Here is an 18877-nt window from a genome sequence, read left to right on the forward strand (position 1 = left end):
TGACATGTATAAAGCAGATTGAGAACAAGCAGGGATGGGATTTGATCAGGGAGCCTCTGACAATGACAGGAGGAGAGCCCATGACCATCTTAAATTTCCATGTGTCCCTGCACCTCATCCTTCAAGGCATTTTAGAGTTGTTCTAAGGTTAAGGAAGGTCTAGGCTTGGGTCACTGGGGGGTTTTATAGGAAGAGAGTAAGTTCTGTTCAGTCTTATTTGATTAGTTTCCCATCTTTTAGGCCACAGACAGAGAGATGCAAATTAGATAGGAAATTAGAGGTTTCTATAGAAGATCCCAAAGTGAGAGAGGAGGTTTCCAGAAGTGAGGTGATACTAGTCAGGAAAAAGAGGCTTAGCTGAAACATAGTTTATTAAATTGAGAGAGACCAGGACTGAAAAGCCAGAGTTTTTTCTGGACATTAGCAATGTGTAGCTAATTATGGAAGAGTCAGTAAAGCAGGGGGTTCATGCCATAGGAAGTAGGCAGCCAGAGAAACTTTCCCTTGACTACAACTGGACCAAGGGACCCTGATCACATCTCTGGTTGCAGAAAGGAGAGCGTGTCAATGTGGCTGTGAAAACCTGTAAGAAGGACTGCAGTTTTGAAAATAAAGAGAAGTTCATGAGTGAAGCAGGTAGGTCAACTACCCTATAGATGATAGAATCGTGGCTCTAGACTTGTTGCTCAGGTGATAAGCTACAGAAGTGGAACACAGATTGCGGTCTTATGATTCTGGAGTGCTTTCCTATCTCCCATGATGATGATCTTGGCTGAGAGAGGCAAGCAGATGTTGGCAGAAGGAGGAAAATCCTATCTCTAAGCCTCTACGTTGGAATGCAAACTCAGAGATGGGAAGGCCAAGAGGAGAAGCAAGAGGCAGCAGTAGAGGCAGAAGGAGTGGGAAGGGATTGCTGATGAGGCCCAAGCAGGGAATTTGGGGAAATAAAGGAAGATTAGTCCCCTTTACCTGAACCTCCCTTTAGTCTTCTCTACTATACTTCTAATTTGGGGCAGGATATAGTCTTTCAGATGGATTTTTCAACTTATATTTATATCTTTTGTTTTAATATTACTTTTAGTTCCTAATATATCCCTCCTTTCTTTCCTGCTCAGAGATCCATCCCTTATAAAAAGGAATAAAAAAGACAGGAATGTATGGAGGCAGGGGGAAAGAGTAGTATAGCAAAACTAATGACACATTAACTTATGACTAGGACAATTTATGCAGTATTCTATAGTCCTCCATCTCCATAGAGCAGGAAAGAGATAATCTTTTATTGCTTAAATTTGTTTATTATAATTACTCAATATTATTTAATTTTTTTTCTATTTATGTTCTCAATTTTCTGTGACCCTGTTCTCTTCTGTCTGTCCTTCCCCACCCAGTGTTAATGAAGAACTTGGATCATCCCCATATTGTAAAGCTGATCGGTATCATTGAAGAGGAGCCCACATGGATTATCATGGAGCTGTACCCATATGGAGAGGTGAGCACAGAGAAGGAGGAGGAAAGAAGCTTCTGTAGAGGCAAATCAACTCTTTGATAATCTGTTTTTACAACTGACCAAGAGCTGGGCTTTTAGGGGTGAGGTATTTTATAGAGTTAGGGCTCTGAATCTCAGCATTGTGCCTTTTTTTTTTAAGTAGGAGAAACCAGGTGACTAGATTCACAGGTGTTATCAGAAAAATACCCTTAGATAATCACATAGGACCTCATCATCTGTCACTTGGACTATTGCAGCATCCTCTCAGTTAGTGTCACTGCCTTGAGTCTCTCCACTTTCTAATTTACCCTCCACATAGCCACTAACTTCATATTCCTAAAGATTATTTGTTTATATGATTCCCCTACTCAAGAAGCTTCAGTAACTCCCAAATACCTCTAGTATAAAATATAAACCCATCTAGTTGACATTTGAAGCCCTCCACAATATAGCTTCAGTCTATTTTTCTAGACAAATTACCTATCACTCCCATTCACATATTCTACTTTCCCTGACTGTACATGACGTTTTCTACCCAAGCCCCATGTCCTGTCTCATCATCTCTTCCACTTGGAAATTCTGGTTCCTTTTAAGTTTCAGCAGAAAGGTAACATAAGCTGCTGAGAGGCAGTATGGTGTCTTAGGCCATGGGATTTTGAATCAAGGAAAACTATCTCGGATACCTACTAGCTCTGTGACCCTGGGTAAGCCACATAATTCCTTGATGCCTTAGTTTCTCCAATGACGATTGGATTCTATGACCTCTTCTTCTAGCTCCCAGGTCTATGATCCTTTGATTATATCAGTTACATCCCATACTAGGTATTTCCTGATCCTTTCAATTACTACCCCTCCCCTCTGCCCCATAATTACTTTGTATTTATTTTGTCTATACTTTGTATTTACTTTTTTTTTTTTTAATGTTGTTTCTCCCCAGCAGAATGTGAGCTCCTTGAAGGCAGGAGCTATTTCCTTTTTGCCTTTGTATCTCCAGTTGTATCTTCTTTGTATCTGGAAAAGAAGTCCCAGCCCCTTTTTCTGATAATCTATTTTCCCTTTTCCTTATAGCTTGGACACTACCTGGAGCACAATAAGAATTCCTTAAAGGTGCTCACCCTCATCTTGTATTCGCTGCAGATATGCAAGGCTATGGCTTACCTGGAGAGCATCAGCTGTGTCCATAGGTAGGTGGAGAAAGAGGAATGACAACAAAGAGTATGATAGAATCTAAGGGTCCAGAGATAGGTCTATATCTGGAAGGCTCATCTGGTCATTTAGTCCAAACCTTTCATTTTAAAGATGGAGCAACTAAAGGCTGGGAAGTGAAGTGATTTACCCAGTGTCACCCACCCAATAGTAAGCCTGAGAGCTTGACTTTTAATCAAGGTCCTTTAACTCCAAACCACGGATTCTTCCCACTTCATCATGTTGATTCAAAGCTAGGGAATCTTAGAAGATCAGGAAGAAAGTCTATGTCATAGCCCACTCTCCAGGAGATTTGAGCTGGAGCAGGATGATGAAGAGGACCATGTTTTAATTTGGGGAGATTTTTTTTTCTTTTTTAAAGATACTTTTTAAAAAAAATTGATTTTTTTTATCTCCTACATCATTATAGTATATTTCTCCCCCTTCCTATTCCTAGTAGGCTTCCCATATGACAAATAGTATTTTTGAGAGAGAAAAAATCAGCATAAATGATTGATAAATTGAGAAAATCCAATCATGTCAATATATAATACCTCTACAGAAGTTGGAAGTGTCTTTTCATATCTCCCCATTTGAATTTCACTTAATCTTTACAATTTTGTTACATTTACTTTTGATTTGTGATGTATTCTTTTTTGAAAAATATTTTTATTGATATCTTTTGTTTTTATATCACCTAAATATCTGCCTGTATCCTTCTCTTCTCAAATCTTAGAGGGCCATCTCTTAAAAAGAGATTTAAAAAAAATTCTCTTTTAATAAAATCATTTTCAGTTCAAAATTTTCTTCTTTCCTCCAGTCTTTCCTCACCCATTGAGAAAACAATACAATGGCCATAATTTAAAGTTGTGCAAGACATAATTCTCTATTAGCCATGTTATCCAAAGAAAGCAAGAAAAAGAAAGAAAATATCTTTTGAATTGATATCTTTTGAATTCTTCCCCTTGTTCCCAGAGAGCGATTCCATAGTACAAATAATATTTTTAAAGAAAACAAAAGAAAAACAGTAACAAGAAAAAATCACCCAAATCAATCAATATATCAAAAATACTATAAACATATTCAATGCTTTACATCCATGGATCTCTGCAAAAGAGTGTAATGGAGTCAATAGAAGAGATGTCTTCCCATATCTCTTTTTTGCTCACTGTAATTTTGCAGCTTTCATTTTTGTTTGTGGTTGATACTCTTTCCATTTACATTATAGTACAGTAATATTCTGTTACATTCATATATCATAATTTGTTTAGCTATTCTCCAGCTAATTAGCATCTTCTTCATTTATAATTCTTTGCTACCACAAAGAGTGTTGTTAAATTTATTTTGATATATTGATGTATTTTCTTTTTTTCAATGATCTTTTTGAAATATATTCCTCAAAGAAGATTCTCTGGGTCAAAGTCATATCTATTTTACTTACTTTATATTTCAAATTGTTTTTCAGAATAGTTATATTAATTCATAGCTCCATCAACAATGCATTAGTGCATCTGGTTTTCTACAACTCCTCCAACATTGACTATTTGTATCTTTTGCTTACATTAAAAATTTGCTGAATATGAAGTGAAACCTCAAGGTTCTTTTGATGTGCAGTTCTCTTATTATTAGTGATCTGGAATATTCTTTTATAAAGTTATTAATATTTAATGTTTACAAAATGTTCAGATCCTTTGATCATTTCTCCATTGGGGATTGGCTTTTGGTTAAAAAAGCCAATCTTAGATATCATGGCTTATTTGAAGAATTCACACTTTTCTTCCAGTTAACTATTTCTCTTCTTATCCTAAATGCCTTAATTTTGATGGTGCAAAAGTTTTTTTTAACTTTTTTACCAAAATGATCAATTTAATCTTTTGCAATTATTTTCATCTTTTATTTGGTTAAAAATGGTCTCTTACCCTTGTCCAGATCTGCTTCCTCTATCTTGGCTATCATTTCTCATAATTCATTTGGGAAGACCTGGAATTAGTAGGTCAGGGGATAAGAACCTTTTAACTCCTAGCTTAGAGTCCCCATGTCCTCCATTGAATCAAGTCCCAAGAACAGATGACATTTATCCTGGTTTGCTGAAGTCTTCCTTGGATATCTATCATGTCAGGGAGGTGACTCTGGGCTCCTAAAGACTGTGTCAGTGGAGAAGGCGCACTGTGCCAGGTCAAGTCAAAAGGAGAAACTTCTACAAAGGGGAAAATGATGGACTGACTATATGTTCATCATTCAAGAACTAGCCAACTAAATTAGGGGAGACTCATCATTAGGAGATGGTTCACCAGATAAGGATTTTTTTTTTATTTGGCCAACTCAATTTATGGTGACCATCTACTAAAGTTGTGATCTGCACTAGTGAAGGGAGTTTTCACACCTAGAAACCACAGATCTTTGAATAATTGAGGGAAATAAATTGCCATATCTGCACCCTTATCTTCCCATCTCTCCCTTTTGGAATTCCCCACAGAAACCATCTTTTCTCCTTCCAGCTTATAGTAATCTATCAGATTGGTGCAGAACTATTTCTTTCTTTGCCTTACTGTATACTCTAGCTCTAAGAAGTATAATAAAACCATGAAAGCTTGGATCCTCTAAAAATAAAATCAATCAATGATCAATGCTCATCAAGTACCTTACAACAGTTAGATATCGATTAGTATGAATAATATGAATCCTGTGAAGTGGTTGATGTTAAAAGGAGTTGAAACCAATTATCATGTGTTACATAATTTAGCTTCAAATGTTGCATGTTTGAATACATGTGACCACTTCAGGGGATTCACTATTGAGGAGACTAATCAAAAATTAAAAAAAAAAAACAATTCCTATCTTCAGGGAGCTTATATTCTGAAATTACTTTCCTTTTATACCATCTGAATTTTATATGTGTACTTTCTGGGTTTCTTGTCTCATATCCTCATCGTCAGGATTCTAGAAGTACCCCAAAGAGCTAATGCTATCAGTTCAAATTCCTCCATTCATCATGTCCCTCACTGATTAGGTGCTCAAATTCCATTTATCCTTTTAACATCAATTGACATTTAGAAAGGGATGTTTATTTGAAGATATTGCAATGGCAAAAATCAAACATTTGTTCCCAATACCTCAGGACATATTTTCTCCTATACTACCTCTGTATCTGGGGAGAGTAAGCTGAGACTTAGTGAAGTTTCCACATAACACTGGTCCCACACAGGTTATGTCTAAATGGGGATGAATTCTTGTCTCAGCTACCACTGATCTGGACCCCAAAGATTTTTGCTCCTTGGGACACCAATGCTGAGTTGATTGTTAAATCTAGCACGAATTATAATTCTTAAAAGTTAGTATTCTCAGACTCCTGATTTCCTAGATTTAAGTCAGAACTCATTTTCCTGATCTTTAGAAAATTATAATGTTTGGTTTGAAGGCAACCCCAATCTGCTAGGGTTCAAGGGGTTCCAGACCACTGTTGTGAGTCATCTCAAAAAGCTCAGATCCATTTCCAAACCAAGGGGCAAAATATGTCATAATTTTAATGCCAATTAAAGCAGACTAAATTCCAAAAGAGGAAGATAGTAAAGAGCAAGGATAGTAAAGAGGTAGATATATAGGGGAAAAAAGAGAAACCAAGTGCTTTGTGTCACTGATATGCTGATTTTAAGGTTTGGAAATGGAATTGAAAAGTGGTCGGGATCTTACTTTGTGCACAGGTACCCTACCCATAGTTCCCTGGATAGAGTTCATGGGGGGAATTTTCCAAAGGTGTCTTTAGAACTGAAACATCTTAGGTCAAGTTGAAGACATCTAATTATGTACTACATCTACATTAACTTTAGGCACCTCAATTATTGATGCTCATTAGCTTCTCCCATTATCACTTCCAGTAGGCTGTTTTCTGATAGTCAACAATCTTTTAAACTTAGCATACTGGCCTTACAAGGTAAACTAAGGCAAGAAAGCCTAATTACATCTTTCCCAAGGCCAGGTATCCTTGGGGTTATTACTATATCATTCCTAAGGGTTACACCACATCAATAAAGTCAAGTACTAAGGCAGGGAAGGAATTCACCTTATATTACTAGATCACATATTGGCCTCTGTAAGGAAAGAACCCATTGACTTTCCCTTTATAGCACTCTCTCCAATTGAATACTGGTAGCAAAAGAGTCTAGCCAATAGGAGAGATATATATATATAGGAGAGATAAAAATTAGTTGAAGAAAATGGTTGAAACTTAAAATGCTTTTTGAAGGCTTCCCCAGTTCTGACCACACAGTCAATCAAGAGACTTCTAATCCCATGTGCTAACATAAGTAGACAAATTAGTTGTTAATAGAACAAGTTACAGAATTCTTACAAATGCTCCAATTTTTTTCTAAATCCCCTGTTTTTAACACAGAACTTTCTATACAATTAGCACTTAATAAATGCTTACCGATTTACTTGTTAATATTTCAATGGAGGTCATATTATATATCAAAAAAGGTACATAGATGATACATACCAAATAGAGAGAAGATAACCTGCGAGAGAGAAATGTGATTTGCATTCATTGGTGATGGAGATAAGATGCTGAAGCAGCATTAGAGCCAGACATCAAAGTCCTGGGACTATATTTCCTTGGAGTGAAATAATTGGCTATTGGATCATTCTGTGACATGTGAAGCATAGACCAGAGAGCCTGACTAGAATTCATGTCCATTTATGCCATCCCAAGAATTTTTTTAAATTATAAATAGAGGGTTGAACCTGGAGTCAGGAAAACCTGAATTCAAATATTTCCTTTCAATTTCCCTTTCTTCATCTGTAAAATGGGAATAATAATAATGGCTAAGACAGAATGTTGTTGTGAGGATCAGATGAAATAAAATGTGTAAAACACTTTGTAGACCTTAAAGCATGATGTCAATTTTTTTTAAATATGCATAGGCCATTCTTCATCTATTAGCCATTGCAAAACCTTGTGTTCCGATTTGCCTCCCCCCCCCCCCCAGATGGCAAGTAGTCTAATATATGTTAATTAGTCTAATATATGTTACACATGGTAGAAATATATGTTAAATCTAATGTTTTCATACATATTTATAAATTATTGTGCTGCACAAGAAAAATCAAATCAAACCAATAAAAATAAAAAAAGAAGCAAAATAAAATGTAAGCAAGCAACAACAAAAAGAGTGACAATGCTATGTTGTAAACCACATTCAGTTCCCACAGTCCTCTCTTTGGGTGTAGATAGCTCTCTTCATCACTGAACAACTGGAACTGATTTGAATTATCTCATTGTTGAAGAAAGCCACATCCATTAGAACTGATCATCATATAATTGTGTTGTTGCTGTGTATAATGATCTCCCGGGTCTGCTCATTTCACTTAGCATCAATTCATATAGGTCTCTCAAGCCTCTCTGAAATCATCCTGCTGGTCAATTCTTACAGAACAGTAATATACAATAACATTCATGTACCATAATTTGTTCAACCATTCTTCATTTGGGCACATGTTATCAATATTAACTATTAATATCATTCTGGTCATCATCACTATCATCCTTTCTATAGGGACATTGCAGTCAGAAACATTTTGGTGGCTTCTCCTGAATGTGTGAAACTTGGGGATTTTGGCCTTTCTCGGTACATTGAAGATGAAGAGTATTATAAAGGTGAGAAGTAGCTATCCTTAATCTCTATGTTGCCATCCAAGGACTGTTGATGAAACCCAGAATCAGAATCAGAAATACCTGGTTTTGGTAGATGGATGGATAGGGAAGGAATCCAAGTCGAGGGTCTTTGGAAATGGGAAATGTCATCTCTGATCTTTTCAGTTCTAAAAATAACTCTTATTCAATACTCATCTTCCCTAAAGCCTCTGTGACTCGCCTCCCAATTAAATGGATGTCCCCTGAATCCATCAACTTCCGTCGGTTCACAACTGCCAGTGATGTCTGGATGTTTGGTGAGTAAGAACACATGGAAACAAAGGAAGGTATTTCTTATCTCATCTTTCCTTGATGGTGAAAGGTGAAAGGTTCCTTGATGATGCTAGGGATGAAGCTGGCACATGAATCAAACATTTACTGCCTGCTTAACCATGCCAACTAATGAATTCCAGAAGGGCTGGGATTTAGGTAAAGTCAAGGACTGGCCATGGGCAGTATCTGCTCTTCCTTCAGGAAATAACTATTATGAATGGAAGATCATTTTGGAACTAAGTTAAGGCTAAGGAATACCATGAGGATTCAAAATGGATGAGGCTGTAAAATAAAGCTGTGTAACTTTGAAGAAGGGAGTTGAAAGAAGTTCCTTAGAGAAGAGATCTGAGACTTTGGTCATTCCTTTTAACTCCCTATTCCTAGCAACTCCATATTCAGAGCTCATTAAAAGATCATGGAGCTTGACCTCAGAGGTTATCTGGTTCAAACCTCCTTATTTTATAGATGAATAAATTGAGATTTAAAGAAGTCAAATGACATGCCACATAAGGTCAGTAAAGAGTGTTGGTAAAGAACAAGAAATCAAGCCCCAACTCTGGAGTCAGGAGGACCTGAGTTCAAACCCAGCCTCGATAGCTTTCACCTTTTAGCTGTGTGACTCTGGACAAGTCACTTATCCCCAATTACCTACCAAAAGGAAAAAAAATACAAGAAATCAATTGGTCTAAAAAGCTTATTTCTTCTTTAGGGTTTTTTTCTATCTCTACTTATGCTTTTCAAATACTTTTTGGTATTTTTTTCCTTTACTTTTCTACTTTTCTCCAGTGATGATCTTTTCTTACCCCTGCAACAAACAAATATGATAAAATAGAACAAATCCATACATTTGCCATTTTAGAAAAGCTATGTCTTATTTTGTGCATATAGATCTGAAGACAAGAAGCTTCATGTAGAAGGGGCTAATTGAATTTCATCTTGAAGGAAAAGAAAGATTATAAGAGACAGATGGTACAAATTTTACAATATGGGGGCTGGCCAGTACAAAAGCAGAGCAATAAAGGATGGATGACAAATTGTATGGAGAACAGAGAGAAGGCCAGCTTGACTAGATTTTAAAGTACAGGAGGAATACTATGTGATAAGAATGGAAAGGTAGATTTAGACCAGGTTATAAAGAACTTTTAATGGTAACTTAAATTTATATTGTATCTTAAAGGCAATAGGGAACCACTAGACTGGAATGACATGGCCATATCTGTACTTAATCATCACTTTGACAGCTGTATAAAGAATAGTCTGGGGTGGGGAGTAACTTGGGTCAGGAATATCAATAAAAATGAGCTAGGCAAGATGTAATGAAGACCTAAACTAAGATGACAGCTGTGTGAATAGGGAGAACGAACAAGTATGATCAGGCAAAATAAATCCATACATTAGCAATATCCAGAAAAGCATACTTCATTCTGCCTCTCTAATCCATTACTTCTATGCCAAAAAGTGGGAGGAATGCATCATTAGTTTCCAGAAGTCCTGATTGGATCAGAGTGAAATCTATTTTTCTTTATATTATCGCAGTCATTATGTAAATCATTTTGACTCAGCTCACTTCCCTCTGAAATTCTCATCTTTGACATTTCTTAGTGCATTTTTAAAAATTAAATTTATTTTCAGTTAACAAAAATCTTTATCTCCTCATCACCCACCCACCAATTTGAAGAGGGAAGAAACAAAGCACTTGAGTCAATTAAGCATAGCATATAGCTTTGAAGTAAAGTCATGCAAAACAAATTCCATTATCATCTATGTCCAAAAATACATGTCTTATTTTCTACTTTGAGTCCATCATGACTCGGTTAAGAGGCAAATATAGTACATTTCTTCATCATTTCTCTGGAATAATGGTTGGTCATTGAATTGATCAGAGTTCTTAAGTCATTCAAAATTGTTTTTACAGTGATTTATCATCTAAATTGTTTTCCCTGTTCCCTTACTTTATTCTGCATCATTTCACACAAGTCTTCCAAGGTTTCTCTAAATTCTTCATATTTTTCATTTCTTATGGCCTAGTTATATTCATATACCACCTTTTGTCTAGTCACTTTCTAACTGATGGGTATCCCCTTTGTTTTTGGGCATTCTGCTTGGGATGTCTATATCAGTTATCAAGGCTTTGGGGCATTCTTCTTGGGATGTCTGTCAGTTATCAAGGCAACTCCTGAGGAAGTCTTGAAGCAGGAATACCTTACTTCTAGTAGCTAAATCCCTTCCCTGTTTGTAATCCTTTTTCTTCCTAGCTGTGTGCATGTGGGAGATCCTGAGTTTTGGAAAGCAGCCCTTCTTCTGGCTAGAGAACAAAGATGTGATTGGGGTTTTAGAGAAAGGCGACCGACTGCCCAAACCTGACCTCTGTCCTCCTGTCCTTTATACTCTCATGACCCGATGCTGGGACTATGACCCCAGTGACCGACCTCGCTTCACAGAACTTGTATGCAGCCTTAGGTAAGTGGGAAGCCAGAGAAGCTTTGGGAAGAGGACTTGTAAGGGTAAGAGACTGACCCTGTAGGAGGCAGTGGTGGACAGCTCCAAAAGAGCCTGGAAAGCATTCTAGAACAGTCAGTAATGAAGAGCCCTCTTAGTATAAAATTGACCAATGATCTCTAACCCAAGCACAAGGGTCTTAACCATAGCTGCTGTTCAGTTTTCAGTTGTGTACAGCTTTGTGATCCCATGGAACATAGCACACTAAAACTATCCATGTAATTTTCTTGGCAAAAATACTGGAGTTGTTTGTCATTTTCTTCTGCAGAGGATTAATCCAGGACATATAGAAGTTAAGCAATGTCCAAGGTCACATAGCTATTTTTACCACTGAGCCACCTGTCAGACTCTTTGCCTATAGTAGGCTCCCAATAAATAAGCATTGATTGTATAAAGTTTTAAATAGATAAATAAAGCATTTCTATTACACTATGGGAAAAGACATCATTCTAGAAACCACAAGTACTAACCTACCTTGATGAACACAAGTTTCTCTTAGTGGCTATTATTTGCATAGGTGATTTAACTGAAGATATACTTTGTGTAAATGAAAAGGGAATCTAACACTTGACCCAAAGTCCTTCCCTGGCTTTGGGAGAGATAAGCAAGAGTGTTACTTTCATGTTATCTGTGATTTATAACTTTTCTCTCTTAATCTCATCGACCCTGTGGCAGTGATGTTTACCAGATGGAGAAGGAGATTGCTAAAGAACAAGAAAGAAATATCCGCTACCGGACACCCAAAATTTTGGAGCCCATAGCTTTCCAGGAACCCCCACCCAAGGTAAGTGAGGCCATAGCTTGATTGATATCCTCTCTTTATTGCTGTTCTTCTCTTTCTTAACCTTTCAATCTATTGCCTACACTTATTTCCTCTCACATATATGCACAGAAGACTTGGGACCAATCATATCCAGCAGGTGACTATATGGGATTGTTACATCAGTAAAATACATAAGATCAGTTTCCTTAGGATGCTAGGAACCCTTTATTTCTAGGGATCAATAGGTACAAGTCTTGGGGGACCATTAAACTGTACTACAAGGCAAAAATTGGACCAGATGCTCTGACAGATCAGAAAGGTTGGATTCTCTCCTCTTCTACCATACCTCCCTACTTTACCTTGATCTTTTATGTCCAGTTTATTTTTTTTTAAAACTCACGAGCCTGAGGTTTCATTTGTATGGAGAATTGTTGTTGTTCAGTCTTTTCCAGTTGTGAGCAGCTCTTCATGATCCCATTTAGGGATTTCTTGGTAAAGATACTGGAATGGTTTTCCACTTTCTTCTTCAGTTCATTTTACAGATAAGGAAACTGAGGCAAACAGGATTGAATGACATAACCAGGGTCTTGCAGCTAGTAAATGTCTGTGGTCAGATTTGAACTCAAGAAGATGAATCTTCCTCATTCCAGACCCAGTGTTTTATGCATTGTACCACTTAGCTGCTCACATTCTGCCCTACCCTGTGATATTTTAACATGTGCCCTGTATCTCAAGCCTTTTGAGTGCAGGCATAATGACTTTGAATTCTTTGTATCCCCATAGCACATATGCATTCAGTGAATATTTTTTTCATAATGATAATGATCTCTACTGACAGATATTAAGCCCTCCCTGTATAGCAGGTATCCTTTTCATGTAGAACCCTGGATTCCTTCCCTTCTCTGTGATTCAGCTCTCCCTCTCTAGAAACAGTAAAAATGCCAGGGATTAACTCATCTGTTTCTTCTTTTTCAGCCCAGCCGACCTAAGTACAAGCTGCCTCCACAAACCAACCTTCTGGCTCCCAAGCTGCAGTTCCAGGTAAATACAACATTATTGCATCTGCAGGGAATATGCTGGAGAATTCAGGCTTATTCACCACTGAGTCATGCCTGAAATTCTGGTTTAGTGTTTTTGAAGAGCTGAAGTCACCCATTAGGGTGATATAAGAAGAGCTGAGGTCCGGATCTGTTTTATTTTGCGTGGGGAAACCAAGACAGAACTTGGTTGTGAGTCATGCAAGAACCCAAGAGTAAACAACTCATAGTTACCAACTCCCTTCTCTTCCACTGAGTGGGGATTGGTTAGGATTGTTGGGGCCTCCTATTAGACAGCTAGAATAGAGATCCATTCCTCTGCTCTCAGAGAACTCTTGCAATGTTTGCTTGTTTTACATAAGTGCCTTCTTCCGTTTGAGCTTACTTCTTAGGCCAGGCATCTCCTGTGGTAGACATCTAGTAGCATGTGAAGATGAAAAATTGGGTCATATATTTGGAGATGGATGGGAACTTTCAGGCCATCTAGTTTGGTTCCTTTATTTTAAAGATAAAGAAATTGATATTTGGAGAACCTATCCAAGGTTACACTGGTCATATGTGATTATAGGATCATAGATTTAAATCTGAAAAGGGAATATTGAGTCCAGTCTCTCATTTTACAGATAATGAAACTGAGGCTGAGAGAGGTCAATTGATTTTCCTTTGATCACATAGCTAGTAAGTGTCTGAGAAGGATGTGAATGCATAATTTCCTGATTCTAAGCCCAGCATTCTATCCACTGAGATTCTCCCTAAGATTTCTCCCTGTCTAATTTTGTCTCAGAACAGTTTCAGGCATCTTCCATATTCCTTGACTGAACACATTTTGGAGACATTACTATAGGTGCTAGAAGTCCTAGCTACAATTCTGAGAAAATGTAAGAATTGTTGTCCCCATTTTATATATGGGGAACTGAGGCTTAGAGAATTTTTCAGACATGTTCAAAGTCTCACAGAAAATGTTTTGGAATAGGATTCAAACCTAGGACTCCTCAATCAATGAATCAATAGATATTTATTAATTCTTCATTATTTACATAAAACCGTGGTAGATAAAAATACAACAATGAAATGGTTCCTGAAGAACTTAGAGTGTACTAAAGGGAGTCAACATATTCACAGATAAATAAAATGTAGTAACTGGGGACAAGAGAACTGATAATAATAACAGCTAGCATTTATATAATATTTTAAGTTTGGCAAAGCATTTTACAAATATTGCCTTTTGATCATCATCACAATCCTGAGAGTAGATGTCATTTTTCACTCCATTTTAAAGATGAAGAAACTGAGGCAAACAGAAGTTTCAGAAGACTTGCCTAGGCAGAAAATTCTGAGGCAGAATTTGAACTTGGATTTTCCTGACTCTAGATCCAACATTCTATCTTTTGAAGTTAGACTGCACTAATTCCTAGGGGAATCTACAAAGGTATCTTGAGCAAGGTGAATTGCATCTTCAGTGGAGTTGGGGCTCTTTCTCTCTACTACATTCAATAGTCTTGTGAGGATCCTTTTCTGTTCTCAGAGTAACCTGATGCTTCCTGGTTGGTGCTGTAGACTGTATAGCTATAGTGATCCATCTAGGGGCATTGAATGGTTGGGCTCAGAGTGTGAAGTAGGAAAAGAGAAATCCCATATTCTCTTCTGACCTTTACTGCTACATCATCTTATACCAATCATATCTTCCTGGGCATGTGATGGATCTTTCCCACCTCTCAACCTATCTCTCTAACTGAAAAAATCTTTTGGTACTTGGTGCATCAGAGGCTCTGGCAAACATAAAGGAGTGAAACAATATCTATTCCCACAATTTTCTAGGGAGAATGGCATCTCAGTTCAAGTTCAAATCTCTACTCATTCACAGGGTTCTACCCATTGGCTCAAAAGAACAAAGTTACAAATTGGCAGGGCTATATATACAAAATGCACACACACACACACACACACACACAAACATATATATGCATGTGTATAATATTTATCCACATATATATACACAAACATGTGCACATATATACATATATGTATATATGCAAATCATGTATATATGTGTATATTATATATATATATATTAGATATACATGTATATCTAATATACATCTATATATCTCTCTCTATCTATATATATATATTAGGTGTGTCCAATGGAAGATTTTCCTTAACTAAGACTATTTACTATAAGAATTTTGTTTTTATTTTCTTCTTTGTGGGAAGGGGTGGCAGAGAAAGAAAAATATATGTATAGTGAAAAAAAATTTTTTTTAAGTATTGGGGGAGGAGGATGGAGAAATAAATTGATAAGCTTATCTTACTCTTAGGAAAACAACAGTTTGATTTAGGTTCACAACGAGATGGGACTTTATAGGTTAGCTAATCCAACTCCCTCATTTTATAATTGGAGAAACTCACTGAGGCCCAAAGAAGTGAATATGTTGTTTTACTCCCGTTTAAATGTAAGGTTCTCAAGGACACTCACTGTTTCATTTCTTTGCCTTTGTAACAATGGCTTCCCAGTACTGGCATAGTGCCGGGTACAAAGTAGTCTCTTTATAAATGCCCATTGAATTGAATCAAATTGCTCAAGGCCACACAGGCACAGAAAGTAGGCAGCTCAGCTGGAATTTGACCCTAAGACGCTTTAACTCACAATGTAGCCTTCTTCCCACTACTCCTGTGTGCCTCCAAGAAACTGATTCATAAATCAAAAGTGCCATTTTATTAATTTACAGTGGGAAATAAAAGAATCAAAATTTTGTACCTGAGAGCTCATCTAGTTATGTTCTAATTTTTCAAATGGAGAAACAGAAAAAATTGAAATAACTTTGTTCAAGCTCTAATAAGTATTAGTAGGATTTGAAATTGGGTTCTCCGTTTCTAAAACTTAATGTTCTTTCCATTATTTTATGCCTTAAAAATAAATAAAATTATCAAGACAAAAATTTTGTCAAATTAAAAAAAATTATGTCTATTTTTAAAGCTGGTTTTTGATGTTTGAAATCCTGAATCAAGTTTTACTTTGTACCTGAACAGACTTGATTTACCAGGTTGGATAAAGACTTCTGCACCTGGAGAATGAAGAAAATCTACTTCTCAGGAGTGCTGAGAATATAGGCAGTATTTCATTGAATCTGCAACATTTTGAGGGTAGTCATACCTCTATGTACAGAGTCTTCTGAAGAAGGAAAGCAGCAGCATTAGGTTTTTCTGTTCTTTGACTAGGGAGAGACAGAGATGATGTTGCATTTGCAATTCTATGAAAAAGTTAGTGAGGAGGGTTACACCTGGAACTCGGATACACTTTCTAGGTTCTAGCTCTTATCTATTTCTGAAGTGCTGGGTCATCGAAAAGAGTTCTTTCTTGGCTTTGTGGGATGAAGTCCTTCTTGAGAATTGTCCTGGTGTTTCCTTTTGGCTTGCGTTGGTGTGTGTGTGTGTGTGTGTGTGTGTGTGTGTGTGTGTGTGTGCATATGTGTTGCTGCTAACTCTGTTATGTTTGCTTGCTTTGTCCCTGTGCCTCCTGCCGCTTTGCTTTCTCAAACAGGTACCAGAGGGTCTATGTGCCAGCTCGCCTACGCTCACCAGCCCCATTGAGTATCCATCACCAGTTAATTCTTTACATACCCCACCTCTCCACCGGCACAATGTCTTCAAACGTCACAGCATGAGGGTAAGAACTATCTGCATGCTGGGACTTGGCTTTTGATGAAGATATAACTCGCAGGAAGTTTTATGATTCCCATGAGTTCCCACTGAAGCCCTTCACTCCAGGGATTGCCCAGAGCACTAACTGGGCTGGAGGTTCCTTTTGAAAGCACCTTCTAGTTAGTATGAGTACTGGAATCTAGGATAGGAGCCGGCTTTTCTCAGGGACATTCCCTCTGATGTGGCCAGTCAGATACCATTCTTTCATCATTTTGTGTCTCAGTGACATGAAAGTGAAGGAATGGTATAGGTTCAGTGAGCAATAAAAACCAGGTAAGTCAAGAACTGATCTCAAAATAGCTGTTCTCCTTTGCCCCAAGGGGAAACCCTCTCTCACTTCTTTCCATTGGTTATCTTCTGCTAAGTTCAAACAACTATTTCTTTGGGTCTGCTATCTCTTGCTTGCAAGCAGTACTATTTGTGGAGGGGCCATTGGGAATGCTGGTTTCTTAAATAGCAGTATCATTTGGCAGAGCCTAACAGGGCTCTGTACTTTGCCTAACAGGAAAAGTAACTCTTCTGTCACTTTTCTTTAGGAACATATTGGTTATAAGCTGCTCCTTTGAACATGCTTGTGTTATATAAGTTCTTGCAGATGTTTTTCATAGATCCATGGAATGAAAGGGTCTATGGATGTGATGTAGTCTAACCCCTCACATTGTATCTAGACATCTAAGGGTAATTTAAAATATATAACTAATAACTCCCAAAAGGACATATTAGCTGCCTTATAAATGGGACAAACAGTTCTTGATCTAGAACAAACAAATGATAAAAATAGTCTTGCTCTTTCCAAAGTGTTTGTAGATAGATTCTAGCAAAATTCCTGTGAAAAGAGTTTGCTCTCCCACTGACTTTTGTTCAAAAAGAATTGGGAGATATCTGGGGTGAGGGTGGGGTCAGGGAAAAGTTAGGATGTGGAGGGAGGTACTAAGTCCAGATTCTAAGGGAAACTCCAGAGCATATTATTTCAGAAGCAGTAACAGAGAAATCTAAATATGCCTCTGGAGGCAATCATACCAGGAATCAGGTTAGGATAACTTTTCAAAGGGATCAAGAGAATACGAAACAGAAGCTGGTAACATCAAAGACAGGAGAGTGCTCAAGTAGGACTCAGGCTGAGAGCCATCCCATTCACAGCTAGGCTAGTTCACATGTAATCTTGAGTATTCTGTTCAAAAGGACTTGAATGGTAATAGGGAGCTCAAAGGGAAAAGAAGGAAGTCTTGTCTGTTAGAAAAACCTCTTCTTGATTGGCAGGGTCCTTCATCTTACATAAAGGTGATAAAAGTCAAGAGGGGACGATTGACTATACTTTCTGTTAAAGGAAATGGGTCCTGATGTGCTATTTGACAAATAAAATTATCAGAAATGAGAACCCAGTTTTGGACTTTAAAAAAAGGTTGACAGGTGGGGAATGGAGAGGAGATGGGTTCTTACAAGTCTTTTCAATGAACTACACATTTTAGCTATTTTCCCCCCTAAGAAACTGAGTTGTGAACAGGTATGAAGCACTGTAAATGATTGAAAATTAAATCAGGATTGAATTAAATTGAGCAATACTTCAGTTAATTATGCCTAGGAGAAAGTGTTTAACTTGAACTTAATTATTGTTTGTTTGTTTTGAAATCTTGCTCTATATTACATATCTTAATTTATAAATTTATTTTGAGGTTTTAATTAAGTAATGCTTTTGTTTTAATAAAAAATTCTATTTTTATGGAAAAATACATTATTTGGCAGATTGTATACTATTTCTACTTCTCAATTATCCATGACCTGTAGGAGCCTAGTATTAATATTATGAAAGCATTAATAAGGGTCCCTTAAGTTACCACTGGAATTACAAGCCTGGTGTCCAAATGGAAATCATCTTGCCCTTTTATTTTATTTTTAAAAATTTTCAATAATATTTTATTTTCCAAATACATGGAAAGATAATTTTCAACATTTTGTTCCAATATTTTTTCTCTCCCTCCTTTACACCCCTCCTCCCCAAGACAGCAAGGAATCTGATATGTTACACGTTTAATGATAATAAGCTGATGTTTATATAGTGCTTTCACTCATTAAATTACAATATCAAGCGGAACACTCACTTTAAGGTAATGATGCAAATTTCAATAAGACAACATATAACTATCTGAATATGGGTTATAGTGTTCCTTGATGCTAGTTTCCTAATGCTATCACAACTACACATGTAAATATGTGATTTCCAGAATACTAATAATAGGTATGTA

General features: G+C 37.1%; 1 protein-coding gene across 3 annotated transcripts in view; it reads left to right on the plus strand.

Annotated features, from left to right (window-relative positions):
• Positions 1-18877, plus strand: part of PTK2B (protein tyrosine kinase 2 beta) — a 167111-nt gene that overhangs the window by 138760 nt on the left and 9474 nt on the right. For all 3 annotated transcript variants that reach the window (XM_051976381.1, XM_051976382.1, XM_051976383.1), the window contains 9 exons: positions 552-636; positions 1389-1489; positions 2555-2670; positions 8224-8324; positions 8528-8617; positions 10889-11093; positions 11808-11916; positions 12871-12936; positions 16474-16599. In XM_051976381.1, coding sequence (XP_051832341.1) covers positions 552-636; positions 1389-1489; positions 2555-2670; positions 8224-8324; positions 8528-8617; positions 10889-11093; positions 11808-11916; positions 12871-12936; positions 16474-16599 — 999 coding nt within the window. The remainder of the gene's footprint in view (positions 1-551; positions 637-1388; positions 1490-2554; positions 2671-8223; positions 8325-8527; positions 8618-10888; positions 11094-11807; positions 11917-12870; positions 12937-16473; positions 16600-18877) is intronic.

This window comes from Antechinus flavipes, chromosome 2 (assembly GCF_016432865.1).
Source record: "Antechinus flavipes isolate AdamAnt ecotype Samford, QLD, Australia chromosome 2, AdamAnt_v2, whole genome shotgun sequence".
Taxonomy (NCBI): domain Eukaryota; kingdom Metazoa; phylum Chordata; class Mammalia; order Dasyuromorphia; family Dasyuridae; genus Antechinus; species Antechinus flavipes.